Here is a 20,614-nt window from a genome sequence, read left to right on the forward strand (position 1 = left end):
CTGAGCTAAAAGGCAACAAGTCTGTCCTAAAGGTCATGTCTCTTATGCCGCGTACACACGATCAGACTATCTGGCGGACTTAGTGTGGCGGACAAACCACCGGACTGTCCGAACGAGCGGACCTGCCCACACACGGGACTTTTCCGGCAGACTAGGTCCGCCGGACTATCCGCCGTACTTTTGAAATGAACGGACTTGCCCACACACGGAGGAAAGTTTGTTCATTTTGAACGCGGCTCCAGGTAGCCGGGACTAACGAAGGAAGTCAATGTCGCCGCCTTAGGCGGCGAGATTGACACATCGCTGGACCCGTCACCTGGTATGGACTTAAAGGGGAAGCCCTATGCCGAAAAAAACGGTGTGGGGGTCCCCCCCCCCTAGGTCCATATCAGACCCTTATCCGAGCACGCTAACCCAGCCGGTCAGGAAAGGGGGTGGGGATGAGTGAGCGCCCCCCCTCCTGAGCCGTACCAGGCCGTGTGCCCTCAACATGGGGGGTGCTTTGGGAAAGGGGGGGCCGCGCGGCCCCCCCACCCCAAAGCACCTTGTCCCCATGTTGATGAGGACAAGGGCCTCTTCTCGACAACCCTGGCCGTTGGTTGTCAGGGTCTGCGGGTGGGGTCTTATCGGAATCCGGGAGCCCCCTTTAATAAGAGGGCCTCCGGATCCTGGCCCCCCACCCTATGTGAATGAGTATGGGGTACAATGTACCCCTACCCATTCACCTGTGAAAAAAATGTAACTAAAACACAATACACAAGGGTTAAAAATAATTTATTGCACAGCTCCGGGGGTCTTCTTCCATCTTGTGGGGTCTTCTCGCCGGACTCCTCCGCTATCATATGTTGGCTATTTAACTAGCCGAGGAGCCCGGGGGTCTTCTTCCGACTTCGGGGGTCTTGTCCCCCTCTTCGGGGGTCTTGTCCCCCTCTTCAGTTCTTCTTGCCAGGCCTCCGCGCCTTCTTTCAGCTCTTTTACAAGCGGTTGCCCAGTCTTCTATCACTGCCACCGCCGCCTTCTCTTCTTCTTGTTCTTCTTGAGCTGTTGACTCGTCGCTGTCTCTGGCCGCAATGACAGGGACGCGGCGTGCGCCGACTTATATAGGGACATCGTCGTGTGATGTCCCCGCCCATTATAATGTCACAGTCCCAAAGGATGCTGGGACTGTGACATCATAATGGGCGGGGACATCACCTATATAAGTCGCCGCACGCCGCGTCCCTGTCATTGTGGCCAGAGACAGTGACAAGTCAACAGCTCAAGAAGAACAAGAAGAAGAGAAGGCGGCGGCAGCTATAGAAGACTGGGCTACCGCTTGCAAAAGAGCTGGAAGAAGGCGCGGACTTCCTTTGCTAGTCCTGGCTACCTGGAGCCATGCTCAAAATGAACGTACTTTTCTCCGTGCGGGAAAAGTCTGTTCATTTCAAAAGTACAGTGGACTAGCACACACAGCCGTATTTTGATGCAAAACTACTTTCTAAGTCCGCCGGACTTTTGGATAAAAAAAGTCCGCCTGAGCCCACACACGGGGGGATTGTCCGGCTGACTCGAGTCCGCTGGATTGTTTGATCATGTGTATGCGGCATAAGTCACCTAGGCTGTCTAAATGATTAGATAATTAGCTCATGTTAATTAGGTTTCTGGTTACAGTTGTATTGTTAGAGTAATATGAGCAGGAGGGGGAGACCTCCTTCTACTGTATATAACACTTGTAATTTTGGGTCTATTAAGAGAGTCCATGTTCGGCAGCTAAACAAGTCTAGTCTTGTTTTTTGCTTGTGAGCGGTTGGAATATCTGATATCTGTATTCGGACTGGGAGGAAGCGGTATATGATGAAAGCACTCAAGCGGAGTGTGAGCCGCGGTGGGATGCTTCCTGCAGTCTGGGACATCCAAACTTACACCTGGATCCAAGGTCTGGATAGCAGGAGAGGAGAGGAGAGGTACAGATACCAGCCACCATGGAAGAGGAATTCAGAAGGAGGTTGTGAGAGATGCAGATACAGCACAGAGGACCAGTGTCAGAGCCTCCATCATATCCTAGGCCCCTCTTCTTATCAGAGCCCCTCTCGTCACATCTGAGGCCCCTCCACAACCACATTAGAGGTTCCCATCACATTCGTTTTTCCCCTTTACATCAGAATTGATAAAATACATGTCTGTGCTCAAATCCAAATAACTTTACACATACACTGTATAACCCATCAGGTGCTACTGGGGTATGACCACATGAATACCAAAACATCTGAATCCACCCTCTGCACACTGCTGTACACCCTTCTACATTTCTAGCAAACTTACCAGAAACATGAAAAACAACTACTAATCCCCATGGGACTTTTCTAGAAGCACATCACTGTGATGGACTCCCGTACTCCCGTATGTCCGCCATATAAGCTTGCCTTGCCCAGTACCAGCACGGTCTGAGATCCCTCAGCCCACCAAGTCACTTATCGAGACACCAGTGAAGGGTGAATAAAAGCATTAGACTTTTATTGAAGAACAGACACAATTATATATCTCTGCAGACCCCCCCCCCCTATTGTTGGCATAGAGACACAGGGCAGGGTAAACTTTACATCCAATCACATGAGGCACAGGTACGTTCAAACATTTCAACACATCTTATAGACAAAAAGTGGGCATGCTGCCAACAACTAGCGGTACTGAAACATTTAACCTTTCAACAACTATTTAAAACAGTAACTTTTTTCATGGAGAGAACTGTTAAAGGAGCTTCTCTTCTCCTATGACTTGGGCATGCGTGTGTGTGTCATGCGTGTGTGTGTGTCATGCATGTGTGTGTCATGCGTGTGTCTGCATACAGTTCAGATGTCCACCGTGAGCCGAGAGTGATGGGTACTTAAGAGCAGGGGGCGCTGCTAAGTCTGCAAAAGATCTTGGGCTAGAGCCCATAGCAGTGGTCACCAACCTGGGGGGGGGGGGGGGAGGGGGGCACGCAATTTTTTGTGGGCAAAGGAAGGCTGGTGTTGGCGTTTCAATCATCATGGCACAATGGTTGATGTGGTGTCAGGGTGATCCAATCGCATTGTTACTATTGTTACATTCTAATATACAATGAAATGGTTCAAATCACCATAATGCAGAATCAGTGGGAGCCCTGGGCGTGTCACTTGCCACCGTCGCCTGTTAACAAATTTGGATTGTCACTTGCCACGTCACCTGCCACCACTTGCAGATTGTCACTTGTCACATCACTTGCCACCATTTACAGATTATCACCTGCCACGTCACTTGCCACCATTTGCAGATTGTCACTTGCCACCATTTACTGATTATCACCTGCCACGTCACTTGCCACCATTTGCAGATTATCACTTGCCACCATTTGCAGATTGTGACTTGCCACATAACTTGCCACCATTTGCAGATTGTCACTTGCCACCATTTGCATATTGTCACTTGCCATGCCACCCAGTGCCACCAAATGTGCATTGTCGCTGCATTGGTGGCAGGCTGCCAGCCCTGGTCCATTTAGTGAGGGCAGAGGAGTGGAAATTCCGGGCCGGGCAGTGAGAGATGATGTAATCTCTCTGCTCCCCGCCGCACCTCCGACATTTTAAAAGCGGAAGATCGTTGATGTGTGGCAGGCAGTGAGAGATGATGTCATCTCTCTGTTCCCCGCCGCACATCACTCCCACGTTGAAGTGGCCCGGCTGTGAGGACGGAAGAGTGGTGAGGGGCGGGTGGAGAGAGATGATGTCATCTCTGTTCGTCCGCCCGCTCATCTCTCCTCCACCTCCAATGCCGCCGGCCGCAGCTGCGACCCGCTTGAGACTCGGGGCTATGGGCTTCACATTCGTGGTTCCAGCCTCGATAGGCACACCCTGGCAACGTTTATGCTTAAGAGCAATAGTGGGGTGAGGCAGACCTGAAGGGAGTGGGCTGCCCAATCACCATCTATACAACAGTTTTCATATTGTTAAAAATCTGGTTACAATTTATAACTACAATAAATGTAATTTAAAGACTGGTGGCAGGTGGCTGATTTAAAATAATCACAATATCTTTTTCAAAGTAACTAACATTTTTGGATCACAGATACTGCAATATATCTTTAATCAGGCCAAGTGCATCAAAGTAATCCCTCTTGGCCAGTCCTTACTCTACTCTGTAAAATGAAGAGTCCTATCAGAGGAGGACCACCTTTACATCAGAGATCTCCTCATCACATCAGAGCCCCCCCTCCCCCTCCATATCAGAGCCACTCCTCACATCAGAAGTTCCTCCATGACTTCAGAGATCCCCCTTTCACATCAGAGTTCCTCCATCAAATTAAAGCCTCTCCTTCACATTAGAGGGTCCTCCATCTCATCAGGGTACCCCCATCACATCAGAGCCCCTCTTCACATTGGAGTTCCCCCTTCACATCAGAGCCTCCCCTTCATATCAGAGGTCCCCTGTCATATCAAGCCCCCCTTTACATCAGAGCTCCCTTTTATATCAGGGCCCTCTTCACTTCACAGGATCCTCCATCCACATCCTCATCGGAGGCCCTTATTTCATATCAAAGGTTCACATAAGAGCATTCACATCAGAGGTTCCTCCATCACATCCTATCCCCCCCATCATATCAAATCCCCCTACACATTAGACCCCCTCCATATCAGATCCCCCTTCACTTCTCAGGGTCCTCCATCCCATTAGAGGTCCTCTCTGCATAGCAGAAGTCTCCTTTCACATCAGAGGTTCCTCCATCACATTAGCAAGCCCCATCATATCAGAGGTCCCTCCATCACATCATAGCCCCCCCCATCACATCAAATCCCCGTTCACATTAGACTCCCTCCACATCAGATCTGCCTTCACTTCTCAGGGTCCTCCATCCCATCAGAGGTCCTCCCTGCATATCAAAAGTCTCCTTTTACATCAGAGGTTCCTCCATCACATCAGTGGCCCCCATCATATCAGAAATTCCCTTCACATCAGAGGTTCCTCCATCACATCAGTGCCGCCCCCCCCCCCCCCATCATATCAGAAATCCCCCTTCACATCAGATGTTCCTCCATCACATCAGTGCCCCCCCCCCCATCATATCAGAAATCCCCCTTGACATCAAATGTTCCTCCATCACATCAGTGCCCCCCCATCATATCAGAAATCCCCCTTCACCATCAGAGGTTCCTCCATCACATCAGTGCCCCCCCCCCCCTTTCCATCATATCTTGTCAGAGTCCTCCCATCACACTAAAGGTCCCCATTATACATCAGAGGGCTGGCTAAAACATGAAAGCCCCTAAAACATCAGAGTCCCCCATCACATACAACCCCCCCCCCAATCATACAGGCCCCTCTTTACATCAGAGTATTACTTTTTCTTTCTAGCAGCATGGCAGAGGGTGGGAGGTGGACTCCCATCTTCTCAAGGCGATTCAGTTTGCCTTGTGCACTAACAAATACTTCATTAATTAATTCATTCATTCATGAATGCATGTCGTCTGCCCGGGATCAGAGTCATATTATGCCATGGTCTGGGCAAACCTCTGACAAAGGGAGGGGGGGGGGTCACACCCCGAAATGCATGCCCATGCCATGGAGATAAAACATGGCATTCTGTAGGCATAATATGAAATGTGGAAGCACGTGAGATTCTAGAGCAAGGTTTCTCAACCAGGGTCTGTGGAACCAGGGCCGTTTTTTTAAGGCAGGGCAAAAAGGGGCAGCTGCCCTGGGCCCTGTCATTGTTGTGGGGCCCAAAGCAGCTGCCTCATACTTGCCAACTATCCTGGTTTAAAATTCCCTTGTGGATTTAGTCCTGTGATGTGTCCCGGTATCTCAGTGTGAAGTGCTGCTACTAATGCTGCCCAGTTCTGCCTTATTGTTGTGTACAGATGACTCTCCTACAGACCCTGTGTTTACATGTAAATTACCAGCATTCATATGTAAATAGCAGTGGCATTCATACCGGTATGTAAATGGCGGCGGCTGGCGGACTTGATATGTATATCATGCCCCCTGAGGTCATATCCACAGTAATCTCTAGCAACCAATCAATAAGCAGTGCTGTGCTGTAACCTCTAGTAACCTAATCAGTGAGCCGTAATGTGTGCTGTAACCTCTAGCAACCAGTCAGTGAGCGATAATGATACACTGTATTGACTGATACACTGATTTTGAGTCTAGCTGCTATTTATTGTATGTCTCAGAGCAGGTGGAGAGCAAAACTTCATTGGGGGGGGGGCCCAAGAAATGTTTTGCCCGGGGTCCAATCAATATCAAAGACGGCCCTGTGTGGAACCCTAGGGTTCCTCCAGGGGTTGCTAGGGGTTCCTTGAACAATGACAATGACAAGTGTAAGGAGCATTCTTCCCACTGACCACCACACAAAAAATGCTAAGTTTTCTGCTGAGGTTTGGAGGAGGGGAAAGTGAAAGAGGAAAGAGGGTGAAGAGTATATAAGAGAGGAGCCAGGACTCTGGAGGAAGCAAACACAACGCAGAGACCATGGCTGGTGCTCCAGAGACGGGTATGACTGCATATTATATAATCAGGGGGGTATTGTAGTCGTAATCTTATAATGAGTCTTTATTAGTCTGGAGGACAGGTCTCCCTTTATTTGTGACCAAAGTGAAATTTGTAACATTTTATATCATAAGAGTTTGTTGATTTGGTGACCAGCAGATCGACTTTTCTTATTCCCTTTTCATTGATTACATACAAATTCAATACCAATGATGGAGATTACTACAAATCACTACTAAACTGAAACATGTTATTTTTATTTTTTGGAATTTGTATTTACAGTAAGTTCTACATTTAATCTGTTTATTATACTTCCCTTTTTCTTTTTTCTTTTTTTTTTTTTTTTTCCTTTTTCTTTTTTCTTTTTTTTTGGAATTTGTATTTACAGTAAGTTCTACATTTAATCTGTTTATTATACTTCCCTTTTTCTTTTTTTCTTTTTTTTCCTTTTTCTTTTTTTTTTTGGAATTTGTATTTACAGTAAGTTCTACATTTAATCTGTTTATTATACTTCCCTTTTTCTTTTTCTTTTATTCTTTTTTTTTTTTTTTTGGAATTTGTATTTACAGTAAGTTCTACATTTAATTCTGTTTATTATACTTCCCTTTTTTCTTTTTTCTTTTTTTCTTTTTTTTCCTTTTTCTTTTTTTCTTTTTTTTTTTTGGAATTTGTATTTACAGTAAGTTCTACATTTAATCTGTTTATTATACTTCCTTTTTCTTTTTTTCCTTTTTTTTTTTTTTTTGGAATTTGTATTTACAGTAAGTTCTACATTTAATCTGTTTATTATACTTCCCTTTTTCTTTTTCTTTTTTTCTTTTTTTTTTTTTTTTGGAATTTGTATTTACAGTAAGTTCTACATTTAATCTGTTTATTATACTTCCCTTTTTTTTTTTTTCTTTTTTTTTTTTTTGGATTTGTATTTACAGTAAGTTCTACATTTAATCTGTTTATTATACTTCCCTTTTTCTTTTTCTTTTTTTCTTTTTTTTTTTTTGGAATTTGTATTTACGTTCAACATTTAACCACTTCAGCCCCCGGAGCATTTTGCTAGCCGAAGACCAGACCACTTTTTGCGATTGGGCGCTGCGTCGCTTTAACTGACAATTGCGCGGTCATGGCGACGTGCTTTCAAACAAAATTGATGTCCTTTTTTCCCCACAAATAGAGCTTTCTTCTGGTGGTATTTGATCACTTCTGCAGTTTTATTTTTTGCGCTATAAACAGAAATAGAGCGACAATTTGAAAAAAAAAACGCATTATTTTTTACTTTTTGTTATAATAAATATCCCCCAAAAATATATATATATAAAAAAATATTTTTTCCCTCAGTTTAGGCCGATACGTATTCTTCTACATATTTTTGGTAAAAAAAAAAAAAAATCGCAATAAGCGATTATTGATTGGTTTGCGCAAAAGTTTATAGCGTTTACAAAATAGGGGATAGGTTTATGGCATTTTTATTAATAATTTTTTTTTTTTACTAGTAATGGCGGCGATCAGCGATTTTTATTGTGACTGAGACATTATGGCGGACACATCGGACATTTTTGACACATTTTTGGGACCATTGTCATTTATACAGCAATCAGTGCTATATAAATGCAGTGATTCCTGTGTAAATGACACTGGCAGTAAAGGGTTAACCAGTGGGTGGCAGTGTAGGGGTTAAGTGTGTCCTAGGGGTGTGTTACTAACTGTTGGGGGTTGGGCTTTCATTTAGTGAACACTGATCTCTGCTCCAATCACATGGAGCAGAGATCAGCGTCACTAGTGCTAGGCAGAACGGGGAGATGCTGTTTACAACGGCATCTCTCCGTCCAGCGCCCGTGAGACGATCGCGGGTATGCCTGCGGCGATCGAGTCCACGGGACCCGCGACCGGACTCACGGGGGTCCCGACCAGCACGCGATGGCAGGGCGGCATTAGAGATTGGACGTTCTGTATGCCAATATGCCTGCCTGTGCCAATCTGCCGACGTACATCGGCTAGGGATGCCAACTTTTCTTCAAGTCAAACCCGAAAACTTTAGTGGCACAGGGCACATTCGTTTTTCGTGGTATACACAATAGGATTATAAAAGACCTGGGACACCTTTGGGTGCCCCAAGGAGAGTGGTGTTAATGCAGCTCGTTGTGGCAAACAGTGGGTGTGGCCAAAATGCTCTGACATCATGGCCCCCCCAGTGATGCCAAACCTGCCCCCCGAGACAGTGGCCAGCAGCTCCCGAATGGCAACAGACTTGTGTGACTACAGTGGAACCTTGGTCAACGGGTTAACGTGGTTAACAAGCATTTTGAAAGACTTGGTTTGCAAGCTTTGTCTCGCAAAACAAGCAGAATTCAAGCTAATGGGGTGTGCAGTACTGCATTTTACCAGAGATGTGGGGGGCACCAATGACACTCGGAAAAGTTCGAAGCCCACTTGGAAATACTCGGAAACACTCGAAAATACTCAGTTCAGGATTTCCGAGTTCAGCTGAGCTGTCCTCGAGTATTTTCAGTATCCCTCACCTCTGGCCACATGTGGTATTGCGTGCAATAGAAGTTAATGCGGAACAAATTATCTTCATTTCCATTGACTTCTATGGAGAAACTCGCTTTGATATGCGATCGCTTTGAAATACAAGCATTCTCCTGGAGCGGATTATGCTAGTAATCCAAGATTCCACTGTATCTCAGTTACTTGGGGAGCCACAGCCCAGTCTAAATAATGTGTCCGGGTTTCAGGCAGACTGAAACCCGGACACAAGATTCCAAACCCGAACTGTCCAGGTGAATCCTGGACAGGTGGCAACCCTAACATCGGCGTGTGCTGGTCGGGAACCGGTTAAGCTGTTTACTATACTTCCCTTTTTTTTTTTGGAATTTGTATTTACGTTCTACATTTAAGCTGTTTATTATACTTCCCTTTTTCTTTTTTTTTTCCTTGTTTTCAAAATTTTACATTAAAACGACCACAACATACAGGGATATACAATGTAATACTGACATATAATCACACACATAAGTTGGACTTGATGGACATTTCTTGTTTTTTTTTTTTTTTTACATATCCTCCATCGTGGATGAAATAAAACAAGATAGAAAAAAAAGAATACATAGGACCCTCCCTATACTATCAGGGCTGGACTGGGACAGAAATTTGGCCCTGGACTTCATCCAGACCGGCCCACTTACATTTTGAGTGTCCCATCACCAGCCCCCTTACATCAGAGTGTCCCATTACCAGCCCCCTTACATCAGAGTGTCCCATTACCAGCCCCCTTACATCAGAGTGTCCCATTACCAGCCCCCTTACATCAGAGTGTCCCATCAGCACCCCCTTACATCAGAGTGTCCCATCAGCACCCCCTTACATCAGAGTGTCCCATCAGCAGCCCCCTTACATCAGAGTGTCCCATCACCAGCCCCCCTTACATCAGAGTGTCCCATCAGCACCCCCTTACATCAGAGTGTCCCATCACCAGCCCCCTTACATCAGAGTGTCCCATTACCAGCCCCCTTACATCAGAGTGTCCCATCAGCACCCCCTTACATCAGAGTGTCCCATCAGCAGCCCCCTTACATCAGAGTGTCCCATCAGCAGCCCCTTACATCAGAGTGTCCCATCAGCACCCCCTTACATCAGAGTGTCCCATCAGCACCCCCTTACATCAGAGTGTCCCATCAGCACCCCCTTACATCAGAGTGTCCCATCAGCAGCCCCCTTACATCAGAGTCTCCCATCAGCAGCCCCCTTACATCAGAGTGTCCCATCAGCAGCCCCCTTACATCAGAGTGTCCCATTCAGCAGCCCCCTTACATCAGAGTGTCCCATCACCAGCCCCCTTACATCAGAGTGTCCCATCAGCAGCCCCCTTACATTAGAGTGGCCCATCACCAGCCCCCTTACATCAGAGTGTCCCATCAGCACCCCCTTACATCAGAGTGTCCCATCAGCACCCCCTTACATCAGAGTGTCCCATCAGCACCCCCTTACATCAGAGTGTCCCATCACCAGCCCCCTTACATCAGAGTGTCCCATCACCAGCCCCCTTACATCAGAGTGTCCCATCACCAGCCCCCTTACATCAGAGTGTCCCATCACCAGCCCCCTTACATCAGAATGGCCCACTGAGCCATCGGCCCACCGGGAAACTCCCGGTAGTCCCGATGGCCAGTACATGCCTGGCTCAACACCAGAAAAAACGTGGAAACCAGTGACTTTGCATATGCCTTCATCTATACCAGACCCATAAGCCAGATAATGGGAGATAACCCTGGCACAATACCCCCCCTCCCCCCATGATGAGGCAAGTGGTCAGGTATGGTTCAGCGCATACTCACCCCACCTTTTATCTGGCCAGTCAAGCTGCATTCTCAGATAAGGGTATGATATGGATTAATAAGGGGATCCTGTGTTTTTTTTTTTTCTTGATTATTGCATGGCGTCCTCTCTTAAATCTTTTCCAGATCATTGGGTCTTATATTGCATTTGGGAGGGACCTTATACCATTTTTTTTTCATACCAGACCTTCAGAGTTCTCTTTTTTAGGTATCTCCGACTCCTTTTCCTACATGGCTGGAGATTTCTGGCCATATAAGTTGATGGGGCTGAGTGATGCCATTGACAGTGGTGGTCATGTATCATAAGGGAAGTGTATATCCATTATACATAGTTACATAGTTAGTCAGGTTGAAAAAAAGTCCATCCAGTTCAACCACAAAAAAATATATATATATATATAATAATATCATACTAGCCCATATACCCAATTCTATACTCACAGTTGATCCAGAGGAAGGCAAAAAAAAAACAGCAGAGCATGATCTAATATGCTAAAGCAGGGGAAAAAATGTCTTCCTGATCCCCCGAGAGGCAATCGGATTTTTCCCGGATCAACTTTACCTATAAATGTCAGTACCCCGTTATATTACGTACACTTTCTTAAGCAATTCACTGAGCTGGCCAGAACCACCTCTGCAGGGAGTCTATTCCACATTTTCACAGCTCTTTCTGTGAAGAAACCTTTCCGTATTTGGAGATGAAATCTCTTTTCCTCTAGATGTAAAGAGTCCCCCCCTTGTCCTCTGTGTTGACTGTAAAGTGAATAACTCAACACCAAGTTCCCTATATGGACCCCTTATATATTTGTACATGTTGATCATATCCTCCCCTTAATCTCCTCTTATCAAGAGTGAATAAATCAGTTCCTCTAATCTTTCCTCATAGCTGAGCTCCTCCATTCCTCTTATCAGTTTGGTTGCCCTTCTCTGTACTTTCTCCAGTTCCCCGATATCCTTTTTGAGAACTGGAGCCCAAAACTGAACTGCATATTCCAGATGAGGTCTTACTAGTGATTTGAACGGGGGGCAAAATTATGTCTCTCTCTCTGGAGTCCATACCTCTCTTAACACAGGAAAGGACTTTGCTCGCTTTGGAAACAGCAGCTTGGCATTGCATGTTATTATTGAGCTTATGATCTACCAAAACCCCCAGATCCTTCTCACTATGGATTCCCCCCAGTTGTACTCCCCCTAGCGTGTATGATGCATATTCTTAGCCCCCAAGTGCATAACTTTACATTTCTCAACATTAAACCTCATCTACCACATAACCGCCCAATTAGACAGAGCATTGAGGTCAGCTTGTAAATTGGAGACATCCTGTAAGGACGTTATTCCACTGCATAGCTCGGTGTCATCTGCAAAGATGGAAATCCCAGACCCCATATCATTTATAAAGATATTAAAAAGTAAGGGTCCCAGCACTGAACCTTGGGGTACACCACTGATAACCTCAGGCAATTCAGAGTAAGAATCATTAACCACGACTCTCTGAATTCTGTCTTTTAGCCAGTTTCCTATCCATTTAAAACTGATATTTCCAAACCTGTAGACAAGGGATCCTCAAACTACGGCCCTCCAGCTGTTGCGAAACTACACATCCCATGAGGCATTGCAAAACTCTGACATTCACCGACATGACTAGGCATGATGGGAATTGTAGTTCCTGAACAACTGGAGGGCCATAGTTTGAAGACCCCTGCTGTAGACTTTACCTTACACATGAGCCATGTGTGTGGAATTGTATTGAACGAATTTGCAAAATCCAAGTATACCACGTCCACCACCACCCCTCTGTCCAAGTATACCACGTCCACCACCACCCCTCTGTCCAAGTATACCACGTCCACCACCACCCCTCTGTCCAAGTATACACGTCCACCGCCACCCCTCTGTCCAAGTATACCACGTCCACCACCACCCCTCTGTCCAAGTATACCACGTCCACCGCCACCCCTCTGTCCAAGTATACCACATCCACAGCCACCCCTCAGTCCAAGTATACCACGTCCACCGCCACCCCTCTGTCCAAGTATACCACGTCCACCGCCACCCCTCTGTCCAAGTATACCACGTCCACCGCCACCCCTCTGTCCAAGTGTACCACGTCCACCGCCACCCTCTGTCCAAGTGTACCACGTCCACCGCCGCCCCTCTGTCCAAGTATACCACGTCCACCGCCACCCCTCTGTCCAAATATACCACGTCCACCGCCACCCCTCTGTCCAAGTATACCACGTCCACCGCCGCCCCTCTGTCCAAGTATACCACATCCACCGCCACCCCTCTGTCCAAGGTTTTACTTACCACCTCATAAAAAGAAATCAGGTTTGTCTGACAACTTCTGTCTTTCATGAATCCATGCTGTCTGTTGCTTAAATTATTTTTTACATGATTCTCGATGAACGGGTAAATGTTTGTTTGAAGGTCCATATAGTTAAGATTTGGTCTGAACTTGTGCTCGGGCCAAACTTTTTTTAACAGAAGGAAGGTTTACTGAAATAATAAAACATTATACATGAGAACGGTGCATTGGCATTACAAAGGGTAACGTCTTGACAGTGCTGTCATAGTTAATTGCATATCACTAAATCCAACAACATAAGAGTGAAGAACACCATAAGCTACTCAATATTTAACACTGATAACATCGTCTCAACCTCCTGGAAAGAACGGCGGTGAGAGTCACATGTCATTTTTAGGGATATAGTTCACTTTACAGGTCCTACACTCCCACTGGGGGTTAATCTAGTAGATGGTATATCAGGAGAGGAAATAGGAAGGAAGGGGAGAGTACAAGGAGGGGGAAAGGGAGAGAGGGGGGGAAGGGAGAGAGCGAGGGGAAGGGTGGCGGGGGAGGGGAGACAAAAATGATTTTACCTTCGTCCAAAGATAGAGAGTGCATTCTCGTCTACTAGTGAGCAAAAATCAAATTTTGGCCAGAGTCAGCTTAACCGTCAGCGTAACCGTGTCTAGCCTGCACCCGGGGCGCTCAAATTTTTGGGGGCAGTTTCGTCCCATGTAAGTGAGTTTATATAAGGGCAGGACCGCATTAACCAGTGCCCTCCATGCTGAGGGCTGAGGGGGGTCCGGGAGCTTCCATTCGGTCAGTATCGTCTTTTTAGCATAGTAGGCCGCATAAAAAACAAACAGACTAGTATGCTTAGTGGTATTCAAATTGTCAGTGATGCCCAAAATAAATACAAGAGGGTCCCTGTCTAAAGAGAGACCCGCAATGCTATTCAAGTCAGCGACCACTTCCTGCCAGAATAGTTGCATATGAGGGCATCCCTATACTATGTGAATGAAGGTTCCCACCGACTGCCTGCATTTAGGGCAGACATCCGTCACCCCCGGGTAAATTCTGGAAAGTTTGGAGGGAGTGTAGTACACTCTATGCAGAAATTTAAGCTGGACAAATCGGTCCCTGGCCGAGATCATAAGTGGGATCCATTGCTGTTAAGGCCAGGGGTGCCCAACCTTTTAAAGAGTGAGGGCCACTTAAGCGACTTAGTAACCAGCCCCGGGCCACAATGAGTGGAGCGAGCGGATGACAGGACCATGTCCACCCTGCATATGCAGAGCAGACACGGACGTGGCTCACTCTACTCTATGGGCCTTCCGATCTGATATGCCATGATGGAATGGGATGGATCCAGCTCTTCTTCTTTTTTTTTTGTGGACCAGATTGGAGGTAGGTGGGTGTACATGGCCACAAGTCCGTTTACATCTGTGGCTCAATAGAGGTGAACAGAAGGTCCAATTGGGTCAGACCGATTATGCCAAAGGGGCCTAATGCTGCTTTCACACTGATGTGCTGTGGTTTACCTGTACTGCAAGTGCAGTGCAGTACACCTTTGGCTTTCCTGTGGGTTAGCTGCACTTTGCCTCAGGCCGTGTACACACGCGGGGACTGTTCGCTGAAACTTTGTTCGTCAAACAGTTGCCGCAACAGTCCGCTCAAAATTTGCATGAGCGGACTTGCCCACACACGGCACTTTTTGAGCGGACTGTTTCAGCGAACTGTTTGCCAAACAGTCCGCTCAATGAACGGACTCACCCACATAAGGCGGAGGCAAGTCCGCCCATTTCGAGCGCGTGTACAGGTAGGCGGGGCCCGCGACGGAGACGTCGATGGACCCGCTGCCTGGAATGGACTTAAAGGGACACCCAACGCCGAAAAAAATCGGCGTGGGGGTTCCCCCAAAGTCCACAACAGACCCTTGTCCGAGCACGCTACCCGGCCGGCCAGGAAGCGGCGACAGAAGACCGGGCCACCGCCTGCAAAAGAGCTATAAGAAGGCGCGGTGGCCCGGCAGAAGAACCGAAGAGGGGGACAAGACCCCCGAAGTCGGGAGAAGAGGCCGGCGGCGGGGAGGAAGAAAGCCGGACTCCTCCGCTAGTAAAAGAGCTACAAGAAGATAGCGGAGGAGTCCGGAGAAGACCCCCGAAGACGGAAGACCCCCGGAGCTGTGCAATAAAATATTTTATCTCGTGTGTTGTGTTTTTTTGGGTACTTTTATTTTACAGGTGAATGGGTAGGGGTACATTGTACCCCATACTCATTCACATAGGGTGGGGGGCCGGTATCCGGGGGCCCCCTTCTTAAAGGGGGCTCCCGGATTCCGATAAGCCCCCCGCCCGCAGACCCCGACAACCAACGGCCAGGGTTGTCGGGAAGAGGCCCTTGTCCTCATCAACATAGGGACAAGGTGCTTTGGGGTGGGGGGGGCCGCGCGGCCCCCCCTTCCCCAAGGCACCCCCCATGTTGAGGGCACGCGGCCTGGTACGGCTCAGGAGGGGAGGGGGCGCTCGCTCGCCCCCCCTTTCCTGGCCGGCCGGGTAGCGTGCTCGGACAAGGGTCTGTTGTGGACTTTGGGGGAACCCCCACGCCGATTTTTTTCGGCGTTGGGTGTCCCTTTAAGTCCATTCCAGGCGGCGGTGCCCGCGACGTCTCCTTCGCGGGCCCCGCCTACCTGTACACGCGCTCGAAATGGGCGGACTTTTCTCCGTGCGGGAAAAGTGCTCATTTCAAAAGTTGAGCGAACAAGCCTACACACGCGGCAACTGTTCGCTGAAACAAGGTTTCAGCGGACAGTTTTTCGGAATTTCCGAAAAACCTTGTTCAGCGGACTGTTCGCTGAAACTGTCCGCTGAAAGCCCACACACGGGCGGACTGTCCGCTGAAACAAGGTTTCAGCGGACAGTTTCGGCGAACAGTCCCCGCGTGTGTACGCGGCCCCAGACTTCTATTATATCCTGCAGGTGTGATGCACTTTCTGAAAGCTCACCACACCTGCAGGTAATAGAAGTCTATGGTTCAGTGCAGATAACCCACAATCTGGGCTTGCCAACCCACCATTGGAGAGAAGGAGGTCGAGGGCCACATCAGAGGGCTCCCAGGGCCACATGTGGCCCCCGGGCCACTGGTTGGGCACCCCTGCTGTAAGCCCTCAGTCCAGTCCTCCTCCGTAACGGTGGGAACATCTCTCTGCCAGATTTCAAACAGCCAAGATGTATGCTTGGGCCAAACTTTAAGCTCATGAATAGCATACAGCTGTTTCAAGCTAGTTGACCATCACCATCGCAGTATATGAAAACCATGGCTTTTATGGTGCCATGCTTGTACACCCTTCATATTTTATTCCTGTGATGGAAGAGAGAAAAGCAAATACCTTTTGTAATTCAACCACCTCGCTATAAGCTGTCTGGTTGTACGCTTTTATTTTTTTTTAATTAAATCTTTTTATTTTATAAACATATAAAATGTACATACTGTTAAGAATAAGGCTCGGTTCACACAGGCACGACTTGTCTAGGCGACTTCGCCGCCTGACAAGTCGCCCCCGTTCTGTACTACAGAACCGTTCTAATAGGAGGCGACTAAAGTCGCTCCGACTTAGAAAAAAGGTTCCTGTAATACTTTTGGCACGACTTCGGGCGACTTGCATTGACTTCTATACAGAAGTCGTTTTGCAAGTCGCCGCTGAGGTCGCGGCAGGTCGCGGCGCTGCAAGTCGTGCCGCGTCCTGTGTGAACCGAGCCTAAAGAAACTACCAAGAGATAATCTTACACAATTCCATCAGTGTCACAATTGGTAGCTCCCTACATACATTATTCTTTCTATAACCCGTTAAACCCCTCCCATCCCCCCATTCTCCCCCCCCCCCCATTCCCTCTTAGTGCCTTATCTTTCAACCACCTTTTTACTGTGCCTTATTTTTTTTTGTGAAATTAGTATACAATAAATATATTACCATTATCCTACTTTCCCTCACATAGATTACTTTGTCACTCTTCTAATCTATTCTCCCTTCCTTATATCATCCCCACAGTGTTTAATTCTCTCTTACCATGTGCCCATTGATACCCTTTATGATGGACAACCCATTTTATCCAACCATGGTGTCCACAACTTTAAAAAAAAACACCAAAGTTCCTTCTTCTAGTGTATACCACTTTTTCCCTCCATACAGTATCATTCATCACCTTTCTCCATTCTTCACACGTGGGGGACAGGCATTTACTGGCCATTGGGACTACCGGGAGTTTCCCGGTGGGCCGATGGCTCAGTGGGCCACTCTGATGTAAGGGGGCTGGTGATGGGACACTCTGATGTAAGGGGGTGCTGATGGGACATGCTAATGTAAGGGGGTGCTGATGGGACACTCTGATGTAAGGGGGCTGGTGATGAGACACTCTGATGTAAGGGGGCTGGTGATGAGACACTCTGATGTAAGGGGGTGGTGATGAGACACTCTGATGTAAGGGGGTGCTGATGGGACACTCTGATGTAAGGGGGTGCTGATGGGACTCTCTAATGTAAGGGGGTGCTGATGAGACACTCTGATGTAAGGGGGTGGTGATGAGACACTCTGATGTAAGGGGGTGCTGATGGGACACTCTGATGTAAGGGGGTGCTGATGGGACTCTCTAATGTAAGGGGGTGCTGATGAGACACTCTGATGTAAGGGGGCTGGTATTGGGACACTCTGATGTAAGGGGGTGCTGATGGGACACTCTGATGTAAGGGGGTGCTGATGGGACATGCTAATGTAAGGGGGTGCTGATGGGACTCTCTAATGTAAGGGGGCTGCTGATGGGACACTCTGATGTAAGGGGGTGCTGATGGGACTCTCTAATGTAAGGGGGTGCTGATGGGACACTCTGATGTAAGGGGGTGTTGATGGGACACTCTGATGTAAGGGGGTGTTGATGGGACACTCTGATGTAAGGGGGTGGTGATGGGACACTCTGATGTAAGGGGGTGTTGATGGGACACTCTGATGTAAGGGGGTGCTGATGGGACACTCTGACATAAGGGGGTGCTGATGGGACACTCTGATGTAAGTGGACCGGTCTGGATGAAGTCCAGGGCCAAATTTCTGTCCCAGTCCAGCCCTGGTGGGGGATCTTACTGATTGCCAGTTCTGGGCCATTAACTTTCGTGCCTGAAATAGGCCCCTTATCACTGCTATTTTAACTTTTTCCTATGTCTTCCTGTCTTCTATTTTTCCCCAATAAGCATATCTCCTCCCCCGGTTTAAGCATGGTCCCAAAAGTATTGTTAATAACTTCCACTATTCCTGTCCAGTACCTAAATAATTTTGGGCACTTCCACATCATATGTATCAAATCCCCAGTTTCTTGACACCTTGGACATTTAGCGTACACTCTATAACCAAATCCAAAAAGTTTTTTCGGGGTATAATAAGCCCTATGTAAAAAAAATAGCTGGGACATTTTTTGTGCAGGGGACGCTGAGACCAGGGCACTACCTTCGGTTGTACGCTTTTATAATATTTTAGTGACTTGTTATAGTGATAGTCATATAAAAAGGTTGTTAACTGCTGTATGTTGATTTTGTAGGTGTTGAAAGCCACCCTTCTATGGGAGATCTTAAAAGGTCTTTACTATTGAAACTAAACAAGCACCTGAGAGGCACGGAAAAGGGTGGACCTCTGACCATTTACAGGATGAAAATGGAGCACGTGAAGGGTCAGAAGATGTGGAAATTTGGAACAGAAAAAGCCGATAAGAAAAACAAAGTGATCATGATGGTCGGTGAAACCGGATCTGGAAAGACAACCCTGATTAACACTATAGTCAACTACATCTTTGGTGTGAAGTGGAAGGATGATTACCGGATCAAGCTAATTGAAGAGAGTAGTAAGAAGAGTCAAGCCCACAGCCAAACATCGAGCATCACCATCTACCAGATCAACCATGAAGATGGCTTCCGAATCCCGTACTCCATAACCATCATTGACACTCCGGGGTTTGGAGACACCAGAGGGATATACTACGATGAGAAGATCATGCGGAAGATACGAGAATTCTTTTCTAAATGCGAATTCACAGAAATTGATGCGATTTGTTTTGTGGTTCCGTCTACTTTGGCTCGGTTAACTCCAACACAGGTGTACATCTATGACAACATTTTATCCATTTTTGGGAATGACATCAAGGATAATATAGTCTTCTTCACAACTTTCGCTGATCTCCAGGAACCAAACGTTCTCTTGGCGATTATGGAGGCTGACGTTCCCTGTGCAAAATCCGAAGATGGACGACCTGTGTACTTTAAGGTCAATAACAGCATGGTGTACGCAAATAACCGCCCCGATGAAGTCGGCAATCGTGTCTGCATGACTCAAGAAATGCAATGGGACATGGGAATGGAAAGCCTTGAGAAATGTCTTTTATATTTTTTGCCTGCAATAGCCCGCAAAGATTTACATTTAACCAAGGATGTTCTAGCAGAAAGAAATGCTTTGGAGGTAACTTTGGATGGACTTGTCCAAAAAATCGAGGAGGTGACCGGGAAACAGCTGGAACTGGAGCAAATAGAGAGAGCTCTGAATGACCACAAGGCGGAGATTGAAGAGAACGAGCATTTTCAGTTTGAAGTGACGGAAACTGTGAAAAAAAAGGTCAACTCTGAGACCGAATACTCAACCAACTGCCATGAGTGCAGCTCTACATGTCACCGAGATTGCCTCGTGTATTTTGACTCCCTGGTTTATTTTTGCGAAGTTTTTAATTTGCAGGGAACTTGTCGCGTGTGCGGACATAAGTCTAGAACACACTTTCCAGAAACGTCTTACTGGCAAACTTTTATCGAACCCAAAATCGAAAGTTATTTAAACGTAAAAGAAAAATATGAAAACGAGGAGAACGAGGCGATGACTCCAGAAAATGTTCTCCTCAAACTGAAGGATGAAATTAAGGAGGCAAAGGATGAGGAGCTGAAACTTATTCAGAAGATTGCCAAGAAACTTAAACGTCTCCAGCTGATCGCTTTAAAACCCAACCCGCTGTCTGCTGTGGATTACATCCAGCTACTCATCGAAAAAGAGAAGCGGGAAGGAAAGAGAGGGTTCATGGAGAGAATTAAACTTCTGGAAGAAAATATTAGAAGATTTAATATTATGCGTAATATTCTGCCTCAAGAAGGAGGTGCCACCTTCGTCGACGCGGCATCAGAAGCAGCCAAAACTTCTGATGCTTCTGAATAACAAGGCACCACTTTGGCCGCGTACACACGGGCGGACTGTTCGCCCAACTTAGTTCGTCAGACAGTCTGACAGACAGTCCGTTCAAAATTTGCATGAACGGACTTGACCACATACGACGAACAGACAGTCCGCCGAAAACTTGCGCGATGACGTGTACAGCACGTACGACGGGACTAGAGATTCGACGTCCAATACACTGCAATGCAACCTTCCGCCGTGGAAATCCTTTCTGAGCATGCGCCATACTTAGTACGGCGAACAAGCCTACACACGAGCGGACTGTGC

The 20,614-nt window shown here is 47.1% G+C and overlaps 1 protein-coding gene across 1 annotated transcript; it reads left to right on the forward strand.

Annotated features, from left to right (window-relative positions):
* The first annotated feature begins 6,439 nt into the window (after nt 1-6,439).
* On the forward strand, nt 6,440-20,344 carry LOC143997779 (uncharacterized). The gene is made up of 2 exons (XM_077493570.1): nt 6,440-6,487; nt 18,681-20,344. Exons 1-2 carry the CDS (start codon nt 6,466-6,468, stop codon nt 20,327-20,329), a joined length of 1,671 nt encoding a protein of 556 aa, XP_077349696.1. The 5' UTR covers nt 6,440-6,465; the 3' UTR covers nt 20,330-20,344.
* The last annotated feature ends 270 nt before the right edge of the window (nt 20,345-20,614 follow it).

This window comes from Lithobates pipiens, unplaced genomic scaffold (genome assembly GCF_037356315.1).
Source record: "Lithobates pipiens isolate NorthernLeopardFrog02 unplaced genomic scaffold, aLitPip1_a1.2 Scaffold_19, whole genome shotgun sequence".
NCBI classification, from domain to species: Eukaryota; Metazoa; Chordata; class Amphibia; order Anura; family Ranidae; genus Lithobates; species Lithobates pipiens.

Excerpts from the sequence above, each read along its gene's own strand:
- LOC143997779 (XM_077493570.1), top strand. The coding sequence starts at position 6,466 with ATGGCTGGTGCTCCAGAGACGG. Across the intron at positions 6,488-18,680 it reads GGCTGGTGCTCCAGAGACGG|GTGTTGAAAGCCACCCTTCT; the intron begins GTATGACTGCAT and ends TTGATTTTGTAG.